The sequence below is a fragment of the Canis aureus genome, chromosome 25, assembly GCF_053574225.1.
Source record: "Canis aureus isolate CA01 chromosome 25, VMU_Caureus_v.1.0, whole genome shotgun sequence".
Lineage (NCBI taxonomy): Eukaryota > Metazoa > Chordata > Mammalia > Carnivora > Canidae > Canis > Canis aureus.
Genome location: NC_135635.1, coordinates 42,347,010 through 42,373,876, shown reverse-complemented (window position 1 = coordinate 42,373,876; position 26,867 = coordinate 42,347,010). Strand labels below are relative to the sequence as shown.

The 26,867-nt window shown below is 44.1% G+C and overlaps 1 protein-coding gene and 1 long non-coding RNA gene across 12 annotated transcripts in view; one reads left to right on the top strand and one right to left on the bottom strand.

Moving 5' to 3' along the window:
- The window catches only part of PRMT8 (protein arginine methyltransferase 8), a 116,557-nt gene that overhangs the window by 63,884 nt on the left and 25,806 nt on the right, over positions 1-26,867 (top strand). For all 11 annotated transcript variants that reach the window (XM_077871429.1, XM_077871426.1, XM_077871422.1 and 8 more), the window contains 2 exons: positions 10,783-10,938; positions 14,265-14,328. In XM_077871429.1, the coding sequence (XP_077727555.1) occupies positions 10,783-10,938; positions 14,265-14,328 (220 nt within the window). The remainder of the gene's footprint in view (positions 1-10,782; positions 10,939-14,264; positions 14,329-26,867) is intronic.
- On the bottom strand, positions 11,017-26,763 carry LOC144297404 (uncharacterized). Its single transcript, XR_013364432.1, has 4 exons — positions 26,621-26,763; positions 21,875-21,998; positions 19,582-19,797; positions 11,017-17,069 (listed from the first exon to the last, which is right to left on the bottom strand). It is a non-coding gene; the product is annotated as an uncharacterized LOC144297404 (long non-coding RNA).

Genomic DNA, 26,867 nt, shown 5'->3' with positions numbered 1-26,867 from the left:
TGGAGCCTCCTGTGATTGACCCCTGGGACACCTCCCTCTGAATGACTAAGTTCCTGCTGGTCCACATCTTTGGCTCCTACGATGTGCTCTTCTGTGCTATGATTAACCTCTATAATTCCCAGGACTTGGTTCCCCCACCTCTAACCCTAACCCAGGGCTTGACACCTGGCTGATTTGTAAAGGTTTGTTGACATGGCTGCTAATCTGATCACTTAGGTGATGCCTGGTCAGCACGTGACTGGGCATCTGGGAGTGTGTGATCTCTAGTGGAGGAAGAAACCAAGAGCCATCAAATAAATACTGGACCAGCTTCCCTCCATTTTATGTTCTGATAGAAAACCCAAGCTTGTACATGAACATATATAAATTATAGTGCAGATTAAACTAATAAACATGGAGCAAATTATCCTCCAGTCACACATAACATTTCTCTCCTTAGTAACCTGCCCTGGAATAGTTTTAGCAACACTTTGCACCTGGAAGTACTTCTGATCACCTAGCTTAAATCACTCCTGCTACTGTAGGCCATCTATCGCTAGATCTAGCTTCTGGGGAAATGCATAGGTCTTCAGTGTAGAGGTGGCTACCTAGTCTTCCTGCACCCTTGAGGTTTCCTTCAACCCTATTTGGTCTCCAAGATCATCTGGTATAAAAAAAAGTTAGGAGGGCATGTGGATAGACTCTGAACACTGTTTTTTGCAGAGACAGGGTCTGCTCATTTCTCATTATCAAACACCAGCAATCTCCATTCTGTGCCAGACAGCTTGCGGCAATGCCTTTGCCTCCTCAGTCTGGACAAGACCCATACCTCACCATCCAGAGCTGAGCTGGCCACTTGACAGTCTTGTCCCACCATTAACAAAATGCTCACAGGGGCAAGCAGCAGCACCACCAACTTGCTGATTAATAGTGATCAGTGAATGTTTAGGAAACATGGTGAGGGATGGTTTTGGTTTTATTAGTCTATAAATACAAACAAGAAGTGTTGAGTTTGAGGGATGGCGCTGCTGGGGGCTGGAGAGCACAGTAAGAGGTGATTCTGGACACTTCTATTCTTCTATCCTGTGGCCAAGACCATGGTGTTGTTACAAGGCAATTCTGAGAGGAATGGAGTCTTGAATAGGAGAGGAAAGGACAGATGTGTGCTTACTGGCTTCTGCTCAGAGGGGAGGAGGCCAGATCCATGACCTCCCAAATCCCAGCTGTGAATTCCAAGTGTCTTTGACAGTTGGTCCCTGGGCTTGGTTCCTCAGCAGCCAGAAGAATCCCTGCCAGTGGGGCCATGTTCCCAGCCCCCTAGTCCTGGCCACCCATCTCACTCCCAGCTAGCTCTCTTCTTGACAATCTTGCTGCAGGTTCTTTTGAAATAGATTCTTCAGGGCCTCATTTCCCAGCAATTAGTCAATGTGCTGTCATGTGTTTAATAGGCAGGGAAGCTGGGAGAAAAAAGCATCCACAGCTGGGGGCTGGGAATTGTTTTCAACAAAGAGTGACATACTCTTGTCTGAAATGTCTGGAGACTTATTTGGCTTTTCTCTACTAGGGATGCTTAAAGTAAGGAGGGAGGAAGGGGAGAGAGCTTCTCTTTTGGTGACGTGCAAGGTATTTCCTTGCTAAGTCACAACTCTTCTCCCAGAATTTATACCTTTGGACCTAACTCCTGTGGTCTGGAGCCTTAGAGGAAAGAAGGGGTCAAAGAAATAACAGAAGGCATTGAATTAAAAACAGGCATCGGGAGCTCCCCTTTAGCAACAACAGAATCTGCGGAGGCACCGGGCCAATCTAATTTCATCAAGACAGGCAGTAAAGACTTCCAACTATGGCTATGGCTGACATATCTCCAAAAACTTTGCCACTATTTTGCCTCCATTCCTCAGTTATTTTCTCACCTTCAACTGTTTTCTTGCATGGATGAAAATAGTGACAGTTGTCACAAAGAGCCAGAGCTAACGTTTTTTGTAACACTTACTACATTTATTTAATCATCACCGGAACTCTACGAAGTAGGTACTGTTATCAGTCCATTTTCCAGAAGGTGAAATAGACACACAGAGGCTAAATGATACTCTAGGTTAAAGACCTCAAAAGTATGGGAGCTGTGATTTGAAAAATACAGGTGGATCAATTTCTAAAACTGATAACAATAGCAAACCAGCAACCCTCTGTATTGATTTTTCTCAAGCAATAAAATGATATCTGGAACAGCCATCATAATTGGAATCACCACCTGATTATGTTTATGATAATCTATGGTCATTCTCCAAGATCCATCTCTGTCTTCTCACAGGCAAACAGGCCACTTGAATCGGGACGTGGGTGTCCTGGAATTAGTGTCAGTTCAGAATGGGTGTCCAACAATCCTCAAAAATGTGTTTATTTTCTTTTCTCCCATATAGTCACACAGTAATGTGGTAATGGCTGCAGGTCCTCTTGGTGAAGACTGGGAGAAAAATGAACAATCCATTTTTGGCAATGTAACAGGGTTTTCTTTACAGAACATGGCTTTTCCTTCATCAAGGGGTCTGGCCCTGTTAAACTGGCTCACATCTAGGAATCAACTGAGCAGCGTGACTCTCGATTTGGTGATTCAACTAGATCTCTGTTCAGTATACTTATAATTTTTCTGTGTAAACAGATCAAGTAAGAATTCAGTATGCTTCCCAGCTATTTCTTTTCTAGAGACTCTACGATCTCTTTTCTAGAGACCTATGGCCAACACCAAGTCTGCAAGTCAGACTGTTCTAAATACCGCTCTGGCTCCCAACACCTTTGCAGTAACCACATCCACCTAATATATGGTGATGAAGTGTTGTCATTTGACCTGTGCCTCTGCAGAATCCCAGTTTGATATTATTTCCATTGCACTTAGAGATCTCAGTTTGATGGCAGCAGTTCCCACTGTAATTTCTGACCTATAGAGAAGAGCAACCACAGAGCTCTTCAAGGATGCTGGGCTCCCCTTGCACACTTACTTTTCACAGCCGTGGTGAAAGGTCTGTTCTCTGATATTGGTGAGTAGTTCTCAAATGACAAATGCGCTCCAACATTCCAATCTTCTAAGTCTTTGGATACCTTTGTCTTCAGCATACCAAGGAAGTTCTAGCATTTCAACTTCATTTAGTGGGGGCTAACCTTGGGTCCATGTTTCAGCTACCCAACCAAACCAACTGTTAGAGGCCTTCTAAGCCTCTAAGAAAAAAGTGAATCCAGAAGCTCTGCTTAGTAAGCCCATATCAATAAACTTGGCCCCATCCAACTTTACATTCCTTCTATGCTAATCCCACATCCCCATACATATTCCCCAGGATTCGATCTATATAAATCTATATAAATGGGAAATATCCTGTAGTCCTTGTGATGTGACAGCTTATGAGTCATATTTTATACCTCACCCTTTGGGGTCTGTTTGAGTTGAATTTAGTTATAGGTCTAGCAGCAAAGAGAGCAGGGTTAGGTCCTGAGGAGAATCAGCAGTACTTGCAAGCAGCTATCTCAATGGAGGCCAATATGATTCTTCAGGAAAAGGAAAACTAAATCCCTCAGACAGGGGTAGAAGATGCTTCTACTGGCAAAGAAGATTCTGTAATTTAGGAACTTGAGGTCCCACCTTCATTATATGTTACCTATATGTTTCCATGCCAGTTTTCAAGATCCTGTTTTTTTCTCAACAGATGCCTCAGCTTTAACAAAAGAGGCCTTACAAGGATGGTAATGCAATTTGTGTAGTAATTCAGGCATTTGCAAGACTAGACTTTGGATTTGGTTTCTGGAAAGCCTGACTCTATACCTACAGGAAATGTTTTTGTTTGTATGTTTGTTTTCTCCAGAGAAATCAAAGAAGCTTTTGGGTGCTATATGCAGATCTTGAGCTGGGAATTTAAATTCCTAAGGTTATTTTCTTTCTCCAAGTTTTTTAGAATAGTTGGTAGCAACCAACCAAGTAACCCACCCATTATACTTCTTGTGTTGACTAAAATATTCTAAGATAGCAGATACTTGATCATCCAGAATCTGGTTTTCCATAGATACTTTATTAAAAGTAACTAAAGTAATATTTGACTCCTTTGCCATTTCATGCTACTAACCAGCAATGTCCTCCTATGAATAGCAATAGAGTCATTAGAGCCTTTAATTCTAATCAGATTCCAGAAAACTCAAAATCAATTCAGGGAATATATCCTTATATTCTCAGTATCAAATTCTGTATCAGTCAGCATTCAACCATGAAAGTAGATTCAGTAGAATGGATATATAGATATAACCGTACAGAGAATTAGCTTATGTAATTGTGTAAGGCTGTTGTCTCCATGTCTGATACCAGAGCTTGAAGTCCACAGGGCAGGTAGTCAGAAAGGAATATGAATGTAAAATATTGGGGAATCAGGAGTAGCTAGAACCAATAAGCACAAGCTTGAACCCTATGTGGACAGACTGGAAGACATGCCCATTCTATTGCCTTTGACTTTGGTGGTAAGCATATTCTATAGAGGCTGGGTGTTTCACCATGGAGCTAAACATACATAACCAGCCCAGGAGACAGAGAAACAGAAGAAGGCCCAGCTGCCGCTTCATGTCAACAAAGTGAGTCAACATATTGTCAATGACAGGTGGGCACATTGTCAATGACAGGAAAGAGTCCTGCCTCCTTTTTACCTTCCAAATCTCACAAGAATCTCCTCTGTGACCCACTTTAACTGGTAACATAGTAGAAAGAGAATTCTGGGAAATGTGCATAGCCTGGCCAAGGTGACACATTACAAAGCTTAAAAAACATGAAGCAAAGTCTATAGAAATAGAAGGAGAAAAATACAAATCCCTAACTATGGTTAAATTTTTAAAAATACTTCTCTTTTGATAATTGATAGAACAAATATACACAAGATTAGTAAAATGTGGAAATTTGAATGATACAACCAAATAACCTGATCTAATAGGCTTTTGCAAATATTGGCTCCCCAAAGTAAAAGAATAGACATTCCTTTTAAGAACACATTGAAATATTCACTAAGCTAGATCATATGCCAGGCCATAAACAAACCTCAATACATTTCAAAAGACTGAAATCATGCAGACTATGTGATTTTGATCATAATGAAATTAAAAGTAGAAACCAAAACCAATAAATTATGTAGAAAATCTCTAAATATTTGGAAATTGAGCAGCACTGAAACAGGGTCAGAGAAGAAATAACAAAAGAAATTAGAAAATATTGCACACTGAATGATAGTGAAAACACAATGCTGTGAGCTGAATGTTTGTGTCTCTCTCAGCATTCATATATTGAAATCTTAACTCCCAGTATATTGGTATCAGAAGGTAGGGCCTTGGGGAGGTTAGTAGGTCATGAAAGTGGAACCCTCACGAATGGAATTAGTATCCTAAGAGGAGACATGACACAAGAGTCCCAATAAGTGAAAGAAGGCAAGAGAGTGAGGTCAGAGTCAGAGAGAGAGATTTAAAGACAATGGAGACAGATGTTACAGTGATGCAGTTGCTGGCTTTGAAGGTGCAAGGAGCCATGAGCCAAGGAATGCAGATAGCGTCAAGGAGCTGTAAAAGGCAAGGGGATGGATTTTGTATGAGATCTTCCAGAAGGAACACAGCCCTGCCAACACCTGATTTTAGGTCTATGAGACCTGGATGAGACTTCTGACCTCCAGACTGTGTGCTAACATCTATATTGTTTTAAATCACTAGGTTTTTTTGTAATTTGTTGCAGCAGCAATAGAAAGTAACAGTCTCCTAAAAATTCTGCTAAAGTTATTTTTTGTTTTTCCCCATATTTAAATATTTATTTAATCTTTATTTTTTTAAAAATATTTAACCTTTAAGTAATGTTCTATGTCCTGTGAGGTTATGGTTCGGCCAACATTTTCTCACAAATCGTTAGGCACTGCAGTATCATTTATTAGATAATCTATCTTTCTCTCAGCAAAATAAATTTATAATGTATTGTGGAATCTTGAAAAAATAAAAAGAGATACGAGGGCTTGGCTTTTCACTCTGTTCTCCACCACATGAGAACACAAGGAAAATATGACCATCTGCAAACCATGAAGCAGGGCTTCAACAGAAAATGGATCTGCTGGCACCTTGATCTTGGACTTTCTAGTCTCCAGAACTGTAAGAAGTAAATGTTTGTTTTTTAAGCCACCCTGTCTGTGGTATTTTGTTATAAGTCTGAACTAAGAAACATACACATGAAAATTTGTGGGATGTAATTAAAGCAAAACTTAGAGGGAAATTTATAACTTTATTTATTTATTTAGAGAGAGTGGGGAGAGGTAGAGGAAGAAGGAGGGAGAGAATCTTAAGGAGGCTCCAAACTCAGTGTGAAGCCTGACTTGGGGCTCAATCTCATGACCCTGAGATCATGACCTGAGCCAACATCGAGAGTCAGACTCTTAACTGAGCCACCAATACACCCCAGAAATTTATAACTTTAAATGCTTATATTAGACAAAAAGCAAGGTACAAAATCAATGATCAAAGCTTCCACTTTATGAAGCAACGAAAGCAAATAAAACCCAAGTAAGTTTGAAGAAGCAAATAGTAAAGATAAGAACACAAATCACGCTTTAATTCTCAGGCCGAATTCATAGATTTTCAGGATGATTGGAAGGTTTTCTAGGTAATTTGGTGGAGACAGGTGATTTGGAGACCCTACTCCTCCGCCATCTATCAGAAAGGGAGACAGAACGTAAAGACTGCTAACTCTGGGAAACGAACTAGGGGTGTTGGAAGGGGAGGAGGGCGGGGGGTGGGAGTGAATGGGTGACGGGCACTGGGAGTTATTCTGTATGTTAGTAAATTGAACACCAATAAAAAAAAAAAAAAAGAACACAAATCAATGAAGTAGAAATAAAACGAGAGAAAATCAACAAAGCTAGAAGTTAGTTTTTGAAAAGACTAATTAAACTGATAACCCCTAGTTAGAATGATCGAGAAAAAGTCAGATAAAATACAAATTATAATCACATAAAGACAAGGACATCAGTAGAGATCATATAAACATTTGAGAGGTAATTTGAGAATATTATGACAATGTTATGCCCATTTGATCTCTTAGCTGAAATGGATAAATTCCTTGGAAAAACACTTGGTCAGAACTGATGTAGGAATGCATGGAAAACTAAAAGATCCTTCTGTCTATTAAAAAATGGAATCTTCCCACAAAAAGGACTCCAGGCCCAGATGGATTTACTGTTGAATTATATGTCGAATATTTGAAGAAGAAAAATATGAGGAGAGAAAACTTTCTAACTTGTGTGATGAGCTCAGTCAGCATAACTTATTACCAGAGAAGGTAAGAGAACATTAAAGATTAACATCTCTCATAAATATAGATAGAAACATCTGCAACAAAATATTGGTAGATAAAACCCAGCAACACAGTGTTGGTTCAGCGTTTGAAACCAATCTATGGAGTTTATCATATCAGAATAAAGGAGAACAGTCACATACCATTTCAATGAATGTAGAAAAAGCATGTGACAGAATTTAATGCCAATCATGACAAAAGCTCTCAGCAAATTATAAATAGAAAAGAATGTCTTTATCTGATAAAAGACATTTATAGAAAGCCCACAGCTAACATTATACTCAATGATGACATTTATATTATTGGAACAAAGAAAGAATGTGTCTTCTCCTATTTTATTCAATGTTTTATTGCCTGGCAGTCCTTGCCAGTGCAGTAAAACAAAAGGAAAGAACAAAAAATATAAGGCATACAGATAGGAAAAAAGAAGTAAAATTTTCTTCATTCATAAGTGGCAAGATTTTTTACCACCAGAAAATAGAAAAACAAAGGAATCTATTAAAAAATCATGCTACAATTAATATGTGAAGGGAATAAGCCTGCAAAACAGAAGGTCAATATGTAGACTGACATAAGACAATTGAAATATGAAATTTTTTTAAAAAAATCATATACAGTACCTTAAAGTAAAATAGTTGAGAGTCAATGTAACGAAAGAAATGCAAGACTTCTAAAACCTATATAAAACATTGCAGAGAAAAAACAAAATAAAACAAAACAAAAAAAAGATTGCAGAGAAATTAAAGAAGACCTAAGTAGATGGAAGGCTGTGTCAGTGTTCTGGACTGTAAGACTCAATGTTTGTAAGATTTCAATTCTCTCCAAATTGACCTACAGATTCAGTACAATTTCAATCTACTTCAGGGGCTGTTCTTTGTGAATCAAGAAGCTGACTCTAAAATATATATGGAAATGCATAGGATTTAAAAAAAAGAAAAAAGAAAAAGAACCCCCCCCCAAATACCAAAACCTCGTAAAAGAAGAATTAGGGCTAACACTACTTTATTTCAAAGTTAATATAAAACTGCAGTAATCAAGTTAGTGTTGAATTGGTACATTAATGGAACAGATCAGAGAAGTCACAAATACATAGTCAATCGATCTTTGACAAGGATGGCAAGGTAAATCAATGGAGGAAATGGTAGTCTACTCTATAAACGGTGCTTACACATCTGCTTTATATAAAAAAAATGAACTCACATTCCTAACTTACACCATATGAAAAAAACTAATTTGACATGAATCATAGATTTAAAGGTAAAAACCATCTGAAAAAAAACACAGAAGAGCATCTTTGTGACCTTCAGATAGACAAAAATTAGGCAGGACTCAAAAAAATTCTAATCATTAAAAAAAAAAAACACCTAAAAACTTGGCCTTTATCAAAACTAAAAAACTGCTTTTCGAAAGACAACATCAAGAAAATGAGAAGGCAAATCTTAGATTGGAAGAAGATATTCACAATATGTATGTCTGACAAAGGATTTGTTTCCAGAATATATAAGTTCTTACAATTCAATTAAGAAAAGACAAATAGGTAAAAAAAAAGTGGACAAAAGACTCAGACACATCATAGAAGATTTATATGAATAGCCAATAAGCACCTGGACAAGTTATCTACATCAATGATATCAGGGAAATGCAATTAAAACTGCAATGTGATACGAGCTCATATCTACAAGAATGAATAACATTTTGAAAAGTGATAATACTAAGTTGCTGGCATGTAAAACAGCTTGAGAGCTCATTCATTGCTGGTGGGATCATGAACTAGAGTAACTATTTTGGAAAACTGGTAATTTCTTATGAAATTAAACACCTACCAGCAAACCGACTTATAGGTATTTACCCAAGGAAAATGAGACATATCCTTGAAAACACTTATACAAGAATGTTTGTACCTGCCTTATTTGCAACAATCCAAATACCCATCGACAAGTGAATGGATAAATGTCCATACAGTAGGATACTAGTCAACAACAGCAAGAATAAGAAAAAAGGAACAAACCTTGGATAGGTGCAAAAAAGTAAATGAATCTCAAAAACCTTATGTTGAGCAAAGGAAGCCAGACACAAAAGTGTACATACCATATGATTCAATTTATATGAAGGCAGAAGGAAGCTTTAGTGATAGAAGTTAGATGATTGGTCACCTGGGTGGGGATGGGGATTGACTGCCAAGGGGCATTAAAGACTTTCTAGGGGTATAGAAATGTTCTATATCTTGATTATAGTGGTGGTTACCCAGGTATATACATTTGTCAAAACTCTTATCTTACCATGCATTTAAAATAAGTGCTTTTTATCATATGAAAATTATGCTAAAATTATGCTTAAATTATACTGTAATCCCACTACTATTGGTTATGAGTTAGTCAGAAGCATTGGGGTGCCTGGGTGGCTCAGTCAGTTAGGTGTCTGACTCCTGATTTTTGCTCAGGTCAGGTCATGATCTCAGGATTGCGAGACTGAGCCCAAAGGTCAGATGCAGAACCTGCTTAACATTCTCTCTCTTCCTCTCCCTCTGGCCCTATGCCCCTGCTTTTCTCTCTCTGAAAAAAAAAAAAGAAGAAAGAAGAAGAAGAAGAAGAAGAAGAAGAAGAAGAAGAAGAAGAAGAAGAAGAAGAAGAAGAAGAAGAAGAAGAAGGACGAGGAGGAGGAGGAGGAGGAGGAGGAGGAGGAGAAGGAGGAGAAGAAGGAGAAGAAGGAGAAGAAGAAGTGTTTGCTGACAGTTTGAATGGAAAAAGATCCCTGCCTCACCACTATTTGCAAATTAATCATATTTTCCTTAGGTTGGAGACAGTTGTAAGGGGTAACCTACTTTCTTTTTGGTCACAAAGGACTTAAATAGTGGTGGATAAAGAAATATGTTTTCCATTCTTTTAAAAAAAGCAAACAAGAAGAGTATGCACATACACACACGCACACGGAGAGACCACAAACCTCCTTTAACAACCTGTTTGATGACAGTTCTATCACTGTTGCAGAACATTCTGTTTCAGGTTTAATTTAAATCCCTCAAGTTGCATTGCACTCATGTTTCTTTTTGTTCTTTGGGAGATGGAAGCTTTCCCAATGCTGGACATGCATTTCTCCTCTTATAGAACAAAATTATCTTTCCTGGGTAGAGTTTTAAGGCTGGAGTTGTTTGTAAGTATGTAGGTAGCCCCTAGTCCAGCTGTCCTACAATACTCTCCTATGGCCTACCTACATCATTGAGGGTTTTTTTTTTTTAATTTAAGATTTTATTTTTAAGCTCTCTCTATACCCAACACAGGGCTCAAACTCACAACTCCAAAATCAAGGGTTCCATGCTCCAGTGACTGAGTCAGCCAGGTGCACCCATTATTGAGATTCTTGAAAAATTTGGCAGAACAGTCCTGGGGTCTTGAGGTCCATGACCTCGGTGTACTCCCAGGTGGCTTGAATACACTGACACGGCCTTTCCTTTCCTTCCACAGGAAATGCTGAAGGATGAGGTGCGGACACTCACCTACCGGAACTCCATGTACCACAATAAGCATGTGTTCAAGGACAAAGTGGTGCTGGACGTTGGGAGTGGTACCGGGATCCTTTCCATGTTTGCTGCCAAAGCAGGAGCCAAGAAAGTGTTTGGGGTGAGCATGCCACTCCCTCCTGCCCATTGGCTTCTTTTTTTTTTTTTTTTAAGTTTTTTCTTTTTTAAGATTTATTTATTTATTTATTTATTTATTTATTTATTTATTTATTTATTCATGAGAGACATAGAGAGAGAGAGAGGCAGAGACACAGGCAGAGGGAGAAGCAGGCTCCATGTAGGGAGCCCGACATGGGACTCGATCCGAGGACCCGGGATCACACCCTGAGCCGAAGGCAGATGCTCAACTGCTGAGCCACCCAGGGGTTCCCCTGCTCACTGGCTTCTATAGAACCAGCCCCTCATTGCCTTACATCTTCTTCTGTCCTTCCTACAAGTGCAAACCCAGGGCCATCCCTTGCTGGGGCCATACCCTCGAGGACAAGTAAAGAAAATTAAATGTATTCTCAAGAGGTGGGGGCAAGCTCCCATGGCATTGGTCCTGGCTCCTTGCCCTGACAAATGCTGACATTTACAGAGGATTTTTGACTTTCTGGAAATCATTCCGGTCATGATTACCTTAGAACACTTAGTCCTACCATCAGCTTGAGAAGCAGTGCAGTGTGGTTATATGTGTGAGCTTTGGCTTGAATCTCTACTCTGTGTGACTGTACCTCACTTTCCTCATCTCTAAAATGGCCATAATAACAATACCTCACCCATGGAGTGATCGTCTAGAATTAATGAGTTTAATACATATGTAAAATGCTTAGAACAGGGCCTGGCATATGACTAATGCCCAGTGTCTAATATGAATATAGTTGGGATGAGGCCCTAGGGGATGAGAACAAGATAATCTCCTTCCTTTGTCCTTTAAAAGGCAAGTTGGTAGGTTTAAATTCTGCTACTCTGGCTGCTGCAGCCCCTCCAGATGGAAATGGAGGCTGACCCTCTGGGAAGCCTCCCAGCTTTCCTCTGGCTCCCACTACACAGCTGTGTACTGCCTGATGACAGGGAGGCTGGGGGGTCTGGAGCTGGGAAGAAACCCTAAAAAAGAAGAGCCCCTGAGTGGCTGGCTGATATTTGCAAAATGCAGAGGGTCCAAGGCTGGAATATGGGAATTAGTCTTGATCAAAATTTAAGACACACTACAATTTAGCTCCCAGCATGTGCATGAGACAGCTGTTTGCAGAGACCCATGGGAGCTGAGCAGCTCTTGGTGGGGCTTTGTTCCCTGTGCATTTAGCTGCATTGTCCTGTAGCCTGTGCTGACAGCCCCAGAGCTTCCACATCCCCTTGGCTACCCCTCACTTGGCCTCAGAGGCCTATCCCTGAGTCCCCAGCAGGGACAGTGTTCCTCCTCCATGCCTGGCTTAGAAAGTGTCTGGGCCTTGGCTGTAGAGGGTCTTCTAGAAACGCAGGCCATCCTCAAGGCATCTCCACCACTGACTTGACTGGAAAAGCTATGGGGTACTCAGCTGAGGCACTCGCTAAGTTGATAGGCCAACCCAGATGCCCCAAGTCAAGTCCTGCCCTCTCCACCTTCCAACTATCCTTCACTGTGCCTTCCTCACCAGAAGGGAGGCTTCCCAGCAAGGGACAGATTCCATGTCCAATGAGGTCAAAGAGCCTCTGGAGGGGACTTGATTTTTCTGGCCATCCCTGTGCTTTCCCTTCCCAGCACCATCTCTGAGGCCTCTCCGCCCCCATCTGGCTGGGGCATGGGTAGCTGGGCTGCCCTTCACTGGTTTCCAAGTGGCCAGCGGCTCCTCCTACTAAGGCGCTGTCAGGAGGCGCCCACTCGGCGCCTTCCAGCTGTGGTGACTATCCCAACTGTCCCAATCTGTCTGCTTCACGGTCTTTTGCTGTCACAGCTCTTTTATAAACAGCTCCCACATTTAGCTGGGCCTCTTTCCTGATGGCTCATTTCACAGTTTCTCCTGTTCCAGGTTCCCTCTTCTACCCGCTGCTCTTCTCCAGAAAGAAAGAGCCAGGGAGAAAGAGGGAGAGAAGGAGAAAAGGAGGAGAGGAGAGAGAGAAGGAGAAAGGGGAAGAGAGGAAGGGAGGGAAGGAAGGAGGGAGGAAGAGAGGAGAAAAGGGGAAAGGGAAAGCGAGATGGGAAAAGAGGAAAGAAGGCCGCCAGGATGCTGGGGCTTGGGGGCCCTCTGCTCTGAGTGGTTCACATGCTTTGGCTTATTTAATTCTCCCAATGACCAAGTAAAACAGGGACTCTTTCCTCACTTATGAGGAAACTGAGGCACAATTGGAGAGTGGTCAAGGCTGAATGGGAATCCAGGCTGCCTGGCTCCAGATCATGCTTTCCTCACTGTGAAACTCCACAGCCTCTTGCAGATGGATGCCAACATGGCGAGCAGGGGGAAGAATTGGAGCAGCACAGTCCCAGAGAAAGTGGGATCAGAGGCCGCAGGAAAGGGCCCATCCTCTTGGGTTCTGAGCCTGGTGGAGGTCTATCTTCTCTGATGGAACCATGCTTCCTGACCCTGCAGGCGCCCTTACCCCTCCCCAAGGCTTTGATGGAGGCTGCAAGCAGCTCCCTCCAGTGCTCCAATGCAAATACTCTCCCGGAGGCCCTGGGGACAGTCTGAGGGGGGTCCGGAGTGTGGAGGTGAGTGGCAGCCTCTGTGGGGGCCAGCTGAGGAGGTGAGAGCAGCTGTTAACAGCTGCCTCTCTGGCTCCAGCATCCTCTGGCCCTCCCCTGATACATGCCCCAGGCTGGGGCTTGATCTTCCACTATTCCCACAAGGCACCCTCTCAGCTGCTGGTCAGCTCATTTCTCACATATCTTGGCCCTTCGGTTAGGAGATTTGGGGAGTTTGGAAAGACTTGGAGATTAAAAGAATTAATTATCTCAAAGGTGGGCACCACAGAAGGGATGAGAGTTAGTGTGTGACCTGTATGGTGGGATGAGTCTCAAGATTGGCCTTGAGGCCGTGATGTGGCATTTCTCTATCCTGGAATTGGGAGGTGGGAAGTAAGGAGAGTAAGGTCCCTGGATACTCACAGCAGCTCTGGCTACGGCTTGCCTTCCCATGTCCTCCTCCGGGAGGACCTCATCACATTCTCCTCTGGCCAGGAGGAGGCCTGCCAGCTTCTCCTGAGTCTCCCAACTTGAGGCCAGGCCCTCCATTGTGAAGCAGTGGCTGAGAGTCACCCTCATGACAAAAGCAGACAGATTCAAATGCAAGAGCCACTGGCCTGCTGATCAGGAGGGCTGTTCTGCAGTTTTCAATTTGTCACAAAGTAATGATATGGCTGTGGGCAGGTCACTGTACCCCCTTAGGCTCAGCACCTCCATCAGGTAAATTGGTGCTAGACATGCTATGATCTTTTTTTATGCCTCGCTCCTTTGTTCTGTGCTCTTTCTAGATCGAATGTTCCAGTATTTCTGACTACTCAGAGAAGATCATTAAAGCCAATCACTTGGACAACAGTAAGACATACCTCCACATATTTTCCCGTGGATGGAGGGGGTGAGGGGGCTTGCACTTTCTTGTTTGGGTGGTACAGACTGACATAAGAGGGAAGAGTACAAACACTTGGCCTTGGGATGGTGGAGCCCAGCTGAAGCCCTATTTGGAGGACTGTATACAGGGTTCCAAGGTTCCCCATCCCAGCCATGTCAGCCAAGGGCACGTTATTCCCAGCTCCGCTTCCATGGCTTAGCCACTATTCCTTCTGCTTGGCCCCAGCTGGAGGCATTCTATTGAGTTTTGCAAAATGGCAGCTATTCTTCCTCTTCTTCCCTCTCCGTAACCCCCAGCTCTACCTCTCCCCAAAGGCCAACCAGGGGCATTCTAGCAGACCCCAGGCTCTGCCTTTGGAAGAACGCAATCCTCTACTGCTCAGGTCCTCTATGGCCCTGTTGCTGATGATACTGTCTTGGCAATTAGGCTGCCCTAAGGAATGGGACCTTCTCCAAGTTGGAGTCTGGTTATAAAGAGAGGTGCCCTCTCTTCCCTTCTTCCCCTCACTGCTTTCCCATGATTGCAACATTTCCCAGGCCTTTCCTCCTGGAACCTAGCTTGAACACACTCACACCACAAGTGTCTTCAATCCAAAGAACCCCTTGGATCTTTTATCAGTCAACCTGATGAGATTTAGCTCCCAAGTCCTATGCTGAGCTGGGCCAGATCATGTAGGATTTGTAAACTAGGAAAACAAAGTTGATTTTTTTTTTTCTAATGGTGGTTGGAGGCATTTGGGAGAACTTGATGCAAAAGAGAAGTATTTTCTATGGAGTATGGATAAGAATGGTTTGTAGGCAGCAAGAGTGTAAGCAGAGACACATTAAGGAGGCTATTTCAGTGCTCCAGGGATGTACTGTGGCATGGATAGTGGCAAAGGTGGTGGCAGTGGAGGTAAAGAAAAGTGACCACTTTAGGCTAGAGGCAGGGGACTTGTTGATGGAATGCACATGGGAATGATAAAAAAGACAGGAGCAAGGGCTATCTTGCTGCCTTGAGTAATGGGTGGGTGGTGGAAGATTGAAAGTAGAGCATTCCTAGGGATGATAGGAGAGAGAAAGGAATCAAACGTTCTTTTCAGCACATGTCAGGTTTGAGATGGACATCAGTAAGATGTGTCAAGTAAGACTGGGTATATGAGTCTGCAGTTCCAAGGAGAGCCAGAGTGTGGGATATACAGCTGGGAATAATCAGCATTTGGATGTTATTTGAAGCTACAGAATGACATCACTTAGGAAAAAGTATAGCTGGAAGAAAGGAATGGGTCAAAGATAGGGCTCTGGGGCATTTTAACATCTGGAGGTCAAGAAGAGGAGAAGGGGCCAGCAAGAGGCAGAAAAGATACACCTAGTGAGGCTGATAGGCATTCAGGAGAGAAATGTACCATGAACCCAAAGGAAAGAGGAAGGGACAGCTGTAGAGAATGCTAAGAGATAATGTAAGGTAAGAACAGAGACGTGACCATTGAGTTTGGGCATATGGAGGTTACTGGTGTTCTAAATAAGAGCAGACTCAATGTAGGGGTAGGGAAGTCCAGTTAGATAGGTTAAGGACACACTGTGAAGGGAGAGCTATAAGTAAGTCTTCCTGCTGTTTTGGGGAACAGAAAAATGGAGCTGTAGCTACAGGGGGATGTGGGTCCCTGGCAGAGAGTTGTTTTTGAAGGATAGAGATATGGAAATGTGTGTGTGATTCAATTGTCCAGTAGACAGGGAGATAAAGGAAAAAGATACAGGAGTGAGGCCCTTGAGTTCAGAGCACAGGTGCAAAGGTTATCCTTTTCCTTGGAGTAGGACCACTTGAACCACAGAAACAGAAGGAAAGTGGGGAGTGTGGGTCCAGATAGAAGTGAGGTGGTGGTGGAAAGCCTCTGGTTTATTGCCTCCTTTTCCTTTTTGAAGAATAAGACAGTTACTGGCAGAGAAGAGGGGGATGAGAAGAGACAAGAGAAGGGATGGAATGGTCTTTTAGAAGGAGGGAGGAAGGCAATACAATAGTAGGCCTAGTGGGCATTGCTGGGGAATGGTCAACACCTGCTGGAGGAGTCAACATAGACAGGCAGGAAGCTTAGTCCACATGCGAAGTCCCCCTTACCATGCTCAGCAGCTTGAGTGTAAGGAGGGCTTCCGGGGTGGGGACTCTGACAGGAGAGCACAGAAGCTGATTTCAATAATGGGTCATGGAATCTAAGCTGGGTAAGGCAGGAAGTGAGGAAGGGAGGGGGTGATGGAGGATGAGCGACATTAAAAAGTTAGGGGTATTGGTGGACAATAAGCAGAGGTCCAGAAGCCTCTTTCCAGCCTGAGAAGGGGAAATGTTGCTCAGATGCGCCTGACCTCTGGCTTTGGTGTCCAGTCTCTGTTGGTTCGCTCATGGGAGTGAGCTGTTTTGTACTCTCCTCAGAATGTACCTGACATGGTCAGACGAGCGAGGTGAGGTCTCTACCTACCTACCAAAGATGGGGAAAGAAACTGGCCAGTTCTTTCTCTGTAATGGTGAAACAGCCCGACATCCACATGTTTTCATCTGCTAGCCCTTCCTCCAGCTCCGTACCACAGGCAAGAGGCTTTCCCTTATTTAGCAGATGTGGAAGCTGAGGCTAAGAGAGCTGAGCTAGGGCAGAACCTGTGGTCTTGGCTCTTGCTCCTGTACTCTCTCCCAAAGTGTGTGTGCCTTGATGTGGAAGCCGCACCAGTAGCTGCCAATCCTGAAAATGAAAATTAAAACCTCTTAGGAGAGGAGATTGGGTGCAAATAAATATCCAATCAGACATTCTCTCAGCCCTATCCCTGGGCCCTAAGGGGCCTTCGAAGGACGTTTAGACCATTCCCTGCCTCTATACAGGTTCACTTGGGCAGCGATGAGGAGAGAGGCTGTGCCCAGCCCCCTTACTCTTTATCCATCTCTTGCTGCCAGCTCTTAGGCTTTAGAACCATAGTGCCCCTGGCTTGCAGAGGGTGGCTTCCCGCAGCCACTGGTAGAAGTGGTGGGCCTGAGTGGGAGAGGGGACGAACATTAGCTGAGGAGTGCCTGACCTCAGGAGGAGGGCAGGTTGGCTCTGTTGCCAGGAAAATGAAAGCCCACAGCTCCTCATCATGCCCTCTGGCTCACACCTGAGGGACCTCCCCCTCCCCTCCCCTCCCCTCCTTTGCTTCAGACTCCTGTACATTGTTTTATTCCCCTCCCTTTCCTTCTTCACCTCTTTCCTTTAACCCTCAGAACATTCCAATCTATAGAAAAGGTGCGAGTTCCTCTTTTTCTGAATGCTTTGAGAGCAAGTTGTTGACATGATGCCCCAACAGCCCTGAATACAGGAATGCATGTGTCCTACAAGCAGGGACATTTCCCTGCAGAGCCACACAGTGACCATCAAGATCAGGATACTAATGTTCTTGCATTGTCATTATCTAATGCTCAGATCCTACTGCTGCCTGCCATTTGTCGAAATAGCATCCTTCACAGCAAAAGGATTCCATTTCAAACCACATGTAGCATTTAGTTGTCACATCTCTGGTTTACTTCAGGCTGGAGCAGCTAGATCCTCCTCAACTGTTGTCGCCTTGATGCTTGAGGATAAAAGGCCAGAGTTCTGTAGAATGTCCCTCAGTCTGGGGGCGTGGGATGCTTCTGCACTGACCAGCTCAGCTGAGATGCTGTGCCCTTCTCCCCACACATTCTTGGGGATGTGCAGTTTGGCTTTGTCCTGTCACTGACAGCATTGACTTTGATCACTGATTGGGGCCATGTCTGCCAGGCTTCTCCATGGTCAAGTTGTTCCTTCTCCTTTTGTAATTAGTTAAGATTTTCTGGGGGAGGTATTGAAACCATGTAAATATTTTGTTCCTTATAATTAATTTCTTATTTTATTCAAAAGGTTATATCTACTATTATAATACTTATTATGATACACAAACTGTGCTTAATTTGGTCATAGGACCTCCTTTCAAGCTGGCCTCTGCATCCTTTTGACATTCTTCATGTTTTTGTAAGCTTTCTCATTTGTTGGCACAAATGTTCCTGGCTCATCTTTTATTTTACATGGCTTTGTTTTAGAATCAGTCATTTCTCCAAGGAGTCTTGAGTTCATTTAGTGGACCATGGAGTTTTAAAAAATAGGATCTGGGGCTAAGTGTGCTCATTAGTTTTAGCACATGCACACACACCTTTACACAACGTGTGTTTCTGAATCTATCTATCTATAGATACTGTCAGGTGTGAGTTCACCTGATACCCCAGCTCTAACCAGTACCACAGGGTACTCTAACTTCCTCCCTTCCCATGTTGGAGATTCCTTTCTCTGATAGTGAAAAACCTGGCTCCCACTATTCTTAATATGTTTACTTATTGAATCAATCCCCCCATATGCGTGCCATATCCCATTGTCATTACCTCCTACCCTATGCAGATGTGTCTGTCACCTGCATAAGCACTCTCCTGTCCCTACACAGACTCCAGTTTGCCGAGCCAGGCCATTTCCTCTGCCAGGACCCTCTCGCCCCCTTGGACTTCACCCTATCACCACCTCTTCATTGGGATGCCTTGCTTACCAGCAGTCAGGCTCTCATGTGCTGTGCAGGGCTGCCCTCACTCTGCTCAAGCTTTAATCCCCCAAGCTGGCCCCAGGTGGTAGCCACACACACCTCTTCCCTGGGCTGCCTGAACATCTGGTTTGCTCAGTCTCACCTTATGGCTTTAGGATGGAATCATTCCATGCTCTGTATTTTGATGGCTCACACTTGACTCTATGCTAGTGAGCAAAGGCCCAAGAGGGACAAACCATTGTCCCCAAGTAAACAAACCATTGTCCTCCCCATGCCTCATACCTGGTCCTACCCCTCATACCCAGTTACTGAAGAAGAGGGAATGCCAGGACCAGGGGCCTTTACAAGGCAAAGTTGTTCCCACTTCTTCCTTCCCGGGCATTACAACAGGCGGGTGGAGCTGGGGAGGCCACCCAGGGCCCTGTGTGAGGAGGCACCCACTTGCTCAGCCTTGGTGTGTGTACTGGAAAGAGGACAGCTTGACTGTACAAATGCTTCCATGGAAATGCTTTTGAAATGTTGCAACAGCCAATTGTGTGGGGCTCGGGAGTGTAGGTGTAGAGACATAAATAACAACACAAGACATAAAATACCTGCTACCCAGAATCAATCAAGGCCTCTCCCCCTCCACCTCCGCACCCCTCCTGGGGAGGGGTTTATTCACATGGAGACGCACACCTCCACGAAGCCACCTGCAGTGGTCACGCAGCTTCACATGGCTTCTTCCACACGCGTGGCCCACTCACGTGCTCAGAAGCTCCTCTTTGATCGAAGCACTATGATTTCCTCTCTTTCCTTGCTGAGGAGCTAGGGCACTGCCAAGATGCCTCCAAAGGTTGATCTGTTTGTGTAAGTTGACATAGAAGCTCAGGGATTGATGAAATTTTTATAGTTCTAGAAACAAAAGAATTATAACCCATTTACTTCCCAGAAAACTAAACAGAGAAAGTGTATCCCTCCTTTCTTGTCTTTTTTTTGTACCTGCATGCATCCTAAAGCATGAATGTCATGGTTGAGGAGGCCTGAGCGTAATATAGCACAACAGAGTGGCAGTGGGCAGAGGAGGGGCAGATTTGTACTGTCACCTCACCTTTCTGGTCCTCTGTCTGCTGCCTAGAGAGGAGCTATGTCCCTGCACAAGCTTGTAGGCTTAATGCGGGATGCAGGAGCATGTTCCTGGAATGCCTGGTGCCGGGCTTTGTGTGTAGTAGGCGCTCAACAAGCATTAAGTGTAGGTCTTTTCAGACCTCGTGCTCTACACTTTGCTCTTTCTTGGCCACATACACGGAGACTTTCGTAGATGATGCTTGAATTCTCCACTGTGGCAGGTTTCCTTCTGTGGCCTATGGTCATGCCATCCTGCATGGTGCCCCTGACAGGGACCCCACCACCAGCCACCTGGGAGCCATGGTTGTGAGAAGCATTTGCTTCTTGGGTGGGGGATGTCTGCATACCTGCAGTGTTGCTGACACTCCCTTTCTTTCCTCCGGGGCCACGTGGAGTAGAAGCCTCCTCCTCAAGCGGCAGCCCCTTCTCCCACGTCCCCCGATGGCACTCCGCCCCCCACCAGGTCCTTCACTCTTTGCTTTGGTTTGAGTCACCGTATCCCCTCTCACCCTTGGAGTCATGCTAAGACATAAATCCAACCAGGCAACTGAAGGGAGCCAGATGCTGTGCTTCTGACACCACAGCCTCAGTTTCCATTAGCAATCATGGAAAATGCATGTCACCTGGCACCGAGCTGGCATCCACTACAATCTGTTGTCCATACCCATATCTGTTGTCTATTGGAGTTAGCACCAAGTGGTAGCTCCTAGCCTATGTCTTAAATCCAAACTGATAGTCACCTTTTTTATTCATATTAGACTTCACGCTGGTAGATTTGGTCCTCCTTACAACCGCTAGGACTCCCGAGAGCGTGGCTCTCCCAGGGTCGTCCTTCTGTGCTTGGTGTTCCATATGTGTGGTGGGTGCCCTGGGGTGAGCGTGCAAGCACCTGTCGGCTGGTCTGCGTTCAGCTTTGATCAGTGCCTTTGAATACAGCCAAATAGCCAGTGTTGAATCTATATAATAACATGGCATATCCAGGAGGATGCCATGGAAGCAAGGCCTCGTCTGAGTCTCCATTGGAAGCCCCCACATGGTTTACTACAAGCACAGGGGGAGGCTTAGGGGGCGGTGAAAAGCACTGACTCTGGAACCAGGCTTCCTGATTCACACTTAGTTCTGTCTGGTTAGCTTGTGATCTTGGATACTTTATTTTCTGTGCCTCAATTTCCCCATCTGTGAAATGGGAACAATAGTGGAGCATACCTCACAGGGTCATTGTGACAATTCCGTGTTACTATATGCAAAGCCATGGTGTGCCGAAACAGGCTCCTACAGGCTCCTCCTGAGGGCTAATTGTTAAATTTTCAGTATATCTGTGAAATGGATGAAGTCACCTTGGTGGCTTGAAGCTGGCCACAGTGGGAATATTTATACCACAGAAATCAGCAAATGCTGCAAATCAGGGCTACTTCCCCTGGAACCCTAGCTGTTAAGTATCTACTAGCATACCACTGTGTAAAACATGACGGTATCCCGTGGGCAGTAAGCAGCCAAAAATGTTAGCTATTGTTATTATTATTTCATTTATTAACTTGACTAATAGCCCTGTCAAAAGAAGAAATGAGATTAATCAGATCTAATTGTTTTTAATGAACCTGTGCTAGTGACTCCTGGAAATTGCTACTTCCTTTCCTAACTGCTTGTGAAACAGCCTATTAATAATCTTAGGGCTGGTTTTCCCACACTCATTCCTTCAGGCATTGTTGTCCCACACTCCACTTTCCACACCCCATGCCAGGTGCTGGGCACCAACCACAGGCTCTGGTGAAGCTCACCATCTCACAGAGAGGACAGACACAAACGCAAGTAAACAGACATCATGATAGAATTACAAATTGTGAAAGGTCTTAGAACAACTCACAATGGAGTCATTGAGAAAACTGGGGTGTCCACTTCCAACTCAGGGGTCACAATGGCACGCCGGAGCTGGCTCACACCGCTCACACAGCCTGGCTCTTTTCTTCTCAATTGTGCACGGGTGACATCTGGTGCAAGCAGAAATAAGCCATGGTGGAGACATTTACACCCCAGATACCAGTGAGCACCTTTGCCCCACTCCCAGAGCCAATTGTTAGACCCTGACCAGCACAGTACCGGAAGTGAGGAAGCTTCTGGAGAGAGAGCAAGGAGGCACAGAACTGATTGACAAAAAGGCCAGCTGCTGAGTGGACAGAAGTGTGCACACAGAGGGACCACCCGTGCCCAGTTCCCTGAGATGGGAGACACGTTGTGCTTGTCCCATGTAAGCTCTAACTAGCGAATGACTGACACTTGGGATGATTTTTAGAGTCCTGGAGCCTAGGGGAGGTTTTGCTGCCTTGTACATTTGCACTGATTTAATCACCCTGTCCAGTACCACTGCCTTCCTAATCCCTGCCCCACTTGGCCAAGCCTGTGCAATCCTCTGTCTGTGGCCAATGTGTGAGGTATCTACCCAGGCTGTGCTGTGCCAAGGATCCTAAGAGGTGGGAGATAACTTGGGGTGCGGGTGACTCCCAGTATGATTTGATTGCCCAAGTGTTAGTTCAGCCAGGGAAGGTCTCTGGCCAAAGCTAGCAGGATTTGGGAGCTCTAGCTAAATAGACTAGGCCCTCAAGCCTCAAGGGAGCCGGAGCAGGCTAGGACACGAAACCAGGCAGATTATGCACTAGAGCCAAGGCAGAAGCTCAAGCCCTATGCTCTTGGGCAAAAGGGGGGCTGGGGAAGCAAGCAATATTGAAGTTTCTACTATATTGAGGCTGCAACACGCCCATGGCTCATCTATGCCACTCCAGCTATGGGGTCCATTTCCAAGTCCTACCAGATATTGAGGGTAAAGTTGTTGTCCTCTTTTGCCCACCACTACTGGCTCAAGAATGGGGCTGGGTTTGATCTTGTAGGAGAGGCTTATCCAGGTATCTGGACCCTGGAGAAGACAAGTGTGGGAAGTTGAGGAAGAGCCAATACCAGGGAGGTGGATGGGTTCCTTCTCTGCCACCCTGATGGCTCATGATGGCTCTACGACTCCTCAGCCTACTAACAACCTGACCAGCCTCAGGAGAAGGATGAGTCAGTCCTTGGCCTTCCCTGATTTCTTTTCCCCATCATTCCCAGGCAGTTGCTTGGGAATAATAATAATTATTCCCAATAATTATTATTGGGAATTATTATATAATAATCCCACAAGGTAGGTAAGTCAGGTATTATATCCACTGGCAGATGAAGGAAGGGGAACTTCTGGGAGGCAGGTGACTTGTATCAGGTTATACAACAGGCCTAGCTTTTGGCTCTACCTTTCGATTTCTCTAAACTCCAGTTTTCTCATTAGGCAGATGGAATAATAAAACCAACCACACAGGTTCTTGTGAGGGTTACAGAGATAATATAAGTAAGATCGCTCTGCAAGCTGCTATTCAAATGCTAGTAATTTTTTGCTATCATAATTAGGACAAGTTTGAGGATCTTTTGTCTTTGAACCCAAATACCCTTTTCTTTTTTATTTTCAAAATTGCTTATTCATCCATTCATTCATTCAACAATGATTTTTGAATGTTTGTGAGGAGTCAAGTGCTCTGCTAGGTCCTGGAAACGGGAAGCTAGAACCGACAATTAAGAAGAGGAGACCATAGCCTGGAGGCAAGTCAGGCCCTTGGAAGGTGTGTGGCAATGGTGTGGGTGTTGCCAAAATAGGCTTGTGAACAGCTTGGCAAAGGTAGCTGAGGGGTGGCTAGTGGCCATGCTGCGGTGGGGATGGCATCAGAGAGGCTCTACTACTCAGAATGTGCTCCCTGCCTCGCACTCATGACCCTCATGCCCACTGCTCTGTGGCACAGAATCTGCTCTGGGGAACAGAAGAGTCTAAACTGGACCACTAACTTTGGACCTTTGGGGGGGGGGTTGACTCTGATGGACATGCTGGAGGCCCAGATGACATCAGGCTGGCCCGATTTGTTGTTGTGTTAAGTCAGACAAATAACCTTAGAGAGTCAGATTGGCTAGCTTTCTGTAATAAACACTCAAGATAAAAGGAAAACAAATCCAAGAAAGAAAAAAGTCTGGATGTCTAATTTGAAAACTTGAAATTACAGAGGAAAAATCTCCCAATTTAGAGTTTAGAGCGTATTTGCTCCTAATCGTGCACTTTGTTATGATTGATCATTGGCTTACCAATATTGGTAATTACCAATATTGGTAAGCCAAAGTCCTGTTATCTGAACAAACTTTCTATCATCTCTATGGAATAAAAACATAGCTTCAAAGAGTGACCTCAATGCAGCCTTGAGCTGACACAGTGTTAGTGTTGTGGGGTCTGGATTGGGAGTAGAGTTCTACTGCCCATAGCTGCTTAGAATCTGAGTATCTAGTATCTGAGTGGCTAGGATGCCCTTCAAAAAGCTTGAAGTGGAGAAGGTTCAGATGTCCACTCAGTTCTTGGAGCCAACCCATTGCATTGCACTGGCCAATAGCCCCCAGTTGGTTGCTATAAAGCCCACCACAAGAGGTAGCATTTTGCAGATTAGGAAATTGAATCTGGGAGCTTAAGTGGTTGCTGGTGGTGACTATAGAAAACAGGAAGAATATCCCTGATGATTCAGATGGGCAATTATATTTGGGTCCGTGGAAAAAACGTGGCCTCTTTTTTTTTTTTTTTTTTTAAATCAGCCTCAAGGAATTGGTGCAAATTAGAGTCAAACTGGACATTGCAGGCACTGGTTCTTTATTGCTGTCAGCTACTTCTACCAGTAAACTTTGCAGAATGCCTTTTACATTCTCAATATAATATTTCGAGAATTAAATCATTTTGGCACTGCAGAGCATCTTTGGGATTTTTAGGTTTACTCCCCCTCCTTTTTTCCCCCCACAATAAGGAAACTGAGTTCCCAAAGGGAAGAAATGTTTGATCAAGGTTTGTTGTCAGCTGGAACAAAAACAGAAGTTGTCTGCCTCTAAAACACCAGCATAAGGTTGTGAAAATTGAGCATTGTACAGAAGCACCTGAGCAAGGGGATGAGTGGGGTCTGAAATCCAGTCCACAGCTGGACTGAGGGGAGGCCTGCCTTTTTATCTTTCTCAAAGGGCCCATCTACTCACCAAACAAAGCAAGAGCTACATCTGCTCCAAGAAATGTTTGGATGCAGAAGGTTGATGTTAAATCAACAGAGGCACAGACTGTTGATCTTTTTAAAATAGATTTAATTGATTCCTTCTGTCTTTCTATGATTCACTGTGTGTATCTCTCTCATCTATCTACCTATCATCTGTTGGACCCCTAGTGTTCAGGATATAGCAACTAATGCATAAGTGCTACTGCAGAGAACAGGGATAGCATTCATTTATGCTGGGGACACCCCAGGAATATTCTCATCTGTGAGACTAAACTATAAGTTCTTGTTCATCTCTGCTTCTTGAAGTCCTACTAGAGTCCTATCCCTGGAATCATCCCTGGTGAACCATATACTAGTCACCCAGAGTGGAGACTGGGGGGCACCCCGGGTAGAACACATCTTCTGAGCCACATAGAGGTCATGATCTAATGCAGGAGATGGAGCAGACCTAGTCGCATGCAGACATTAGGGAAAGCCTTCAATAAATGTGCAAAGCAGGGCACCTGGGTGAGTCAGCTGGTTAAGCATCTGCTTTTCACCCAGGTCGTGATCCCAGGGTCCTGGATTCAAGCCCCACATCAGGCTCTCTGCTCAGCGGGAATCTGCTTCTCCCTCTCCCTCTGCCCCTGCTCCTACTCTCTTCTCTCTCTCTAATAAAATCTTTTTTTTTTATAAAAGAAATGTGCAAAGAAAGAAGAAAGGGAGGCCACCTTGAGAGCATCACAATAAGTGAAAGAAGTCAGACAAAGAAAGATAAATACTGCATAATTTCACTGAGAAGTGGAATCTATAAAACCAAACCAAAGCAAACCCAGACTCATAGATACAGAGAACAGATTGGTGGTTGCCAGAGGTGGGTTGTGGGGAATGAATGAAGGAGATTAAGAGGTACAAACTTCCAGTTATAATATAAATAAGCTGTGTGGATGTAATAATGTGCTGCATGAGGAATATAGTCAATAATTTGTATCAACTTTGTATGCTGACAGATGGTAACTAGACTTATCGTGATGATCAGCTTGCAATGTACATGTACAATGTCAAATCACTGTGTTGTGCACATGAAATTAATATAATATGATATGTCAGTTATTCTTCAACAACAATAAATATTTGTAAAAGTAAGACAAACCAGGCTTTGCACTCAAATAATGAGGCAGGTGGGTCAGGCATGTATTTGTCAGTTCTTTTTCAGAATGAGAAATAAGTTAGGCACTCTCAGCATTTTCAAAAATTCCTTACTTTGTCCCCTTATGAATCCTCTTGGTTCATCTTGGGCCCTGCTCTAGTTTGAGTTCCTGCTGTTGGGTTGTGGAACTTCCAGAGGAGCAGAGGTTTGAAACCTACTCCTCCCACCCCTTCAGAACCTTTTAGAGAAGCCTAGGCCTTCCTGTTCTTACCACTTAGGCGTAGGGCTCATGAGTACGAGCCAGGAAGGCTGCACAAGCCTGGGCTTCACTCTAGAGTGATCAGGGCTACTGTGCATTTGCAAAGTGTCTGACTGCTTACGGAGGAGACCTTACCTGATTAAGACTTGATTAAACACCAGATATTGGAGAGCGAGTCATCGTTAGAGGCTGCTAATGGACACTTCATCACCTGTATTATCCAATGTGAAGACATGAAACAAAACCAGTGACCTGTGTGTCCTTTGTCATCCAGGAGCCTCTAACACGAATGAATTCACAAAAATTCAGCTCAGTTTCAGGACAGATGTGTTCTCTTTGTTTGTACATGCTTTTGTTTGTTTGTTTTTCACTCCTGAGTACA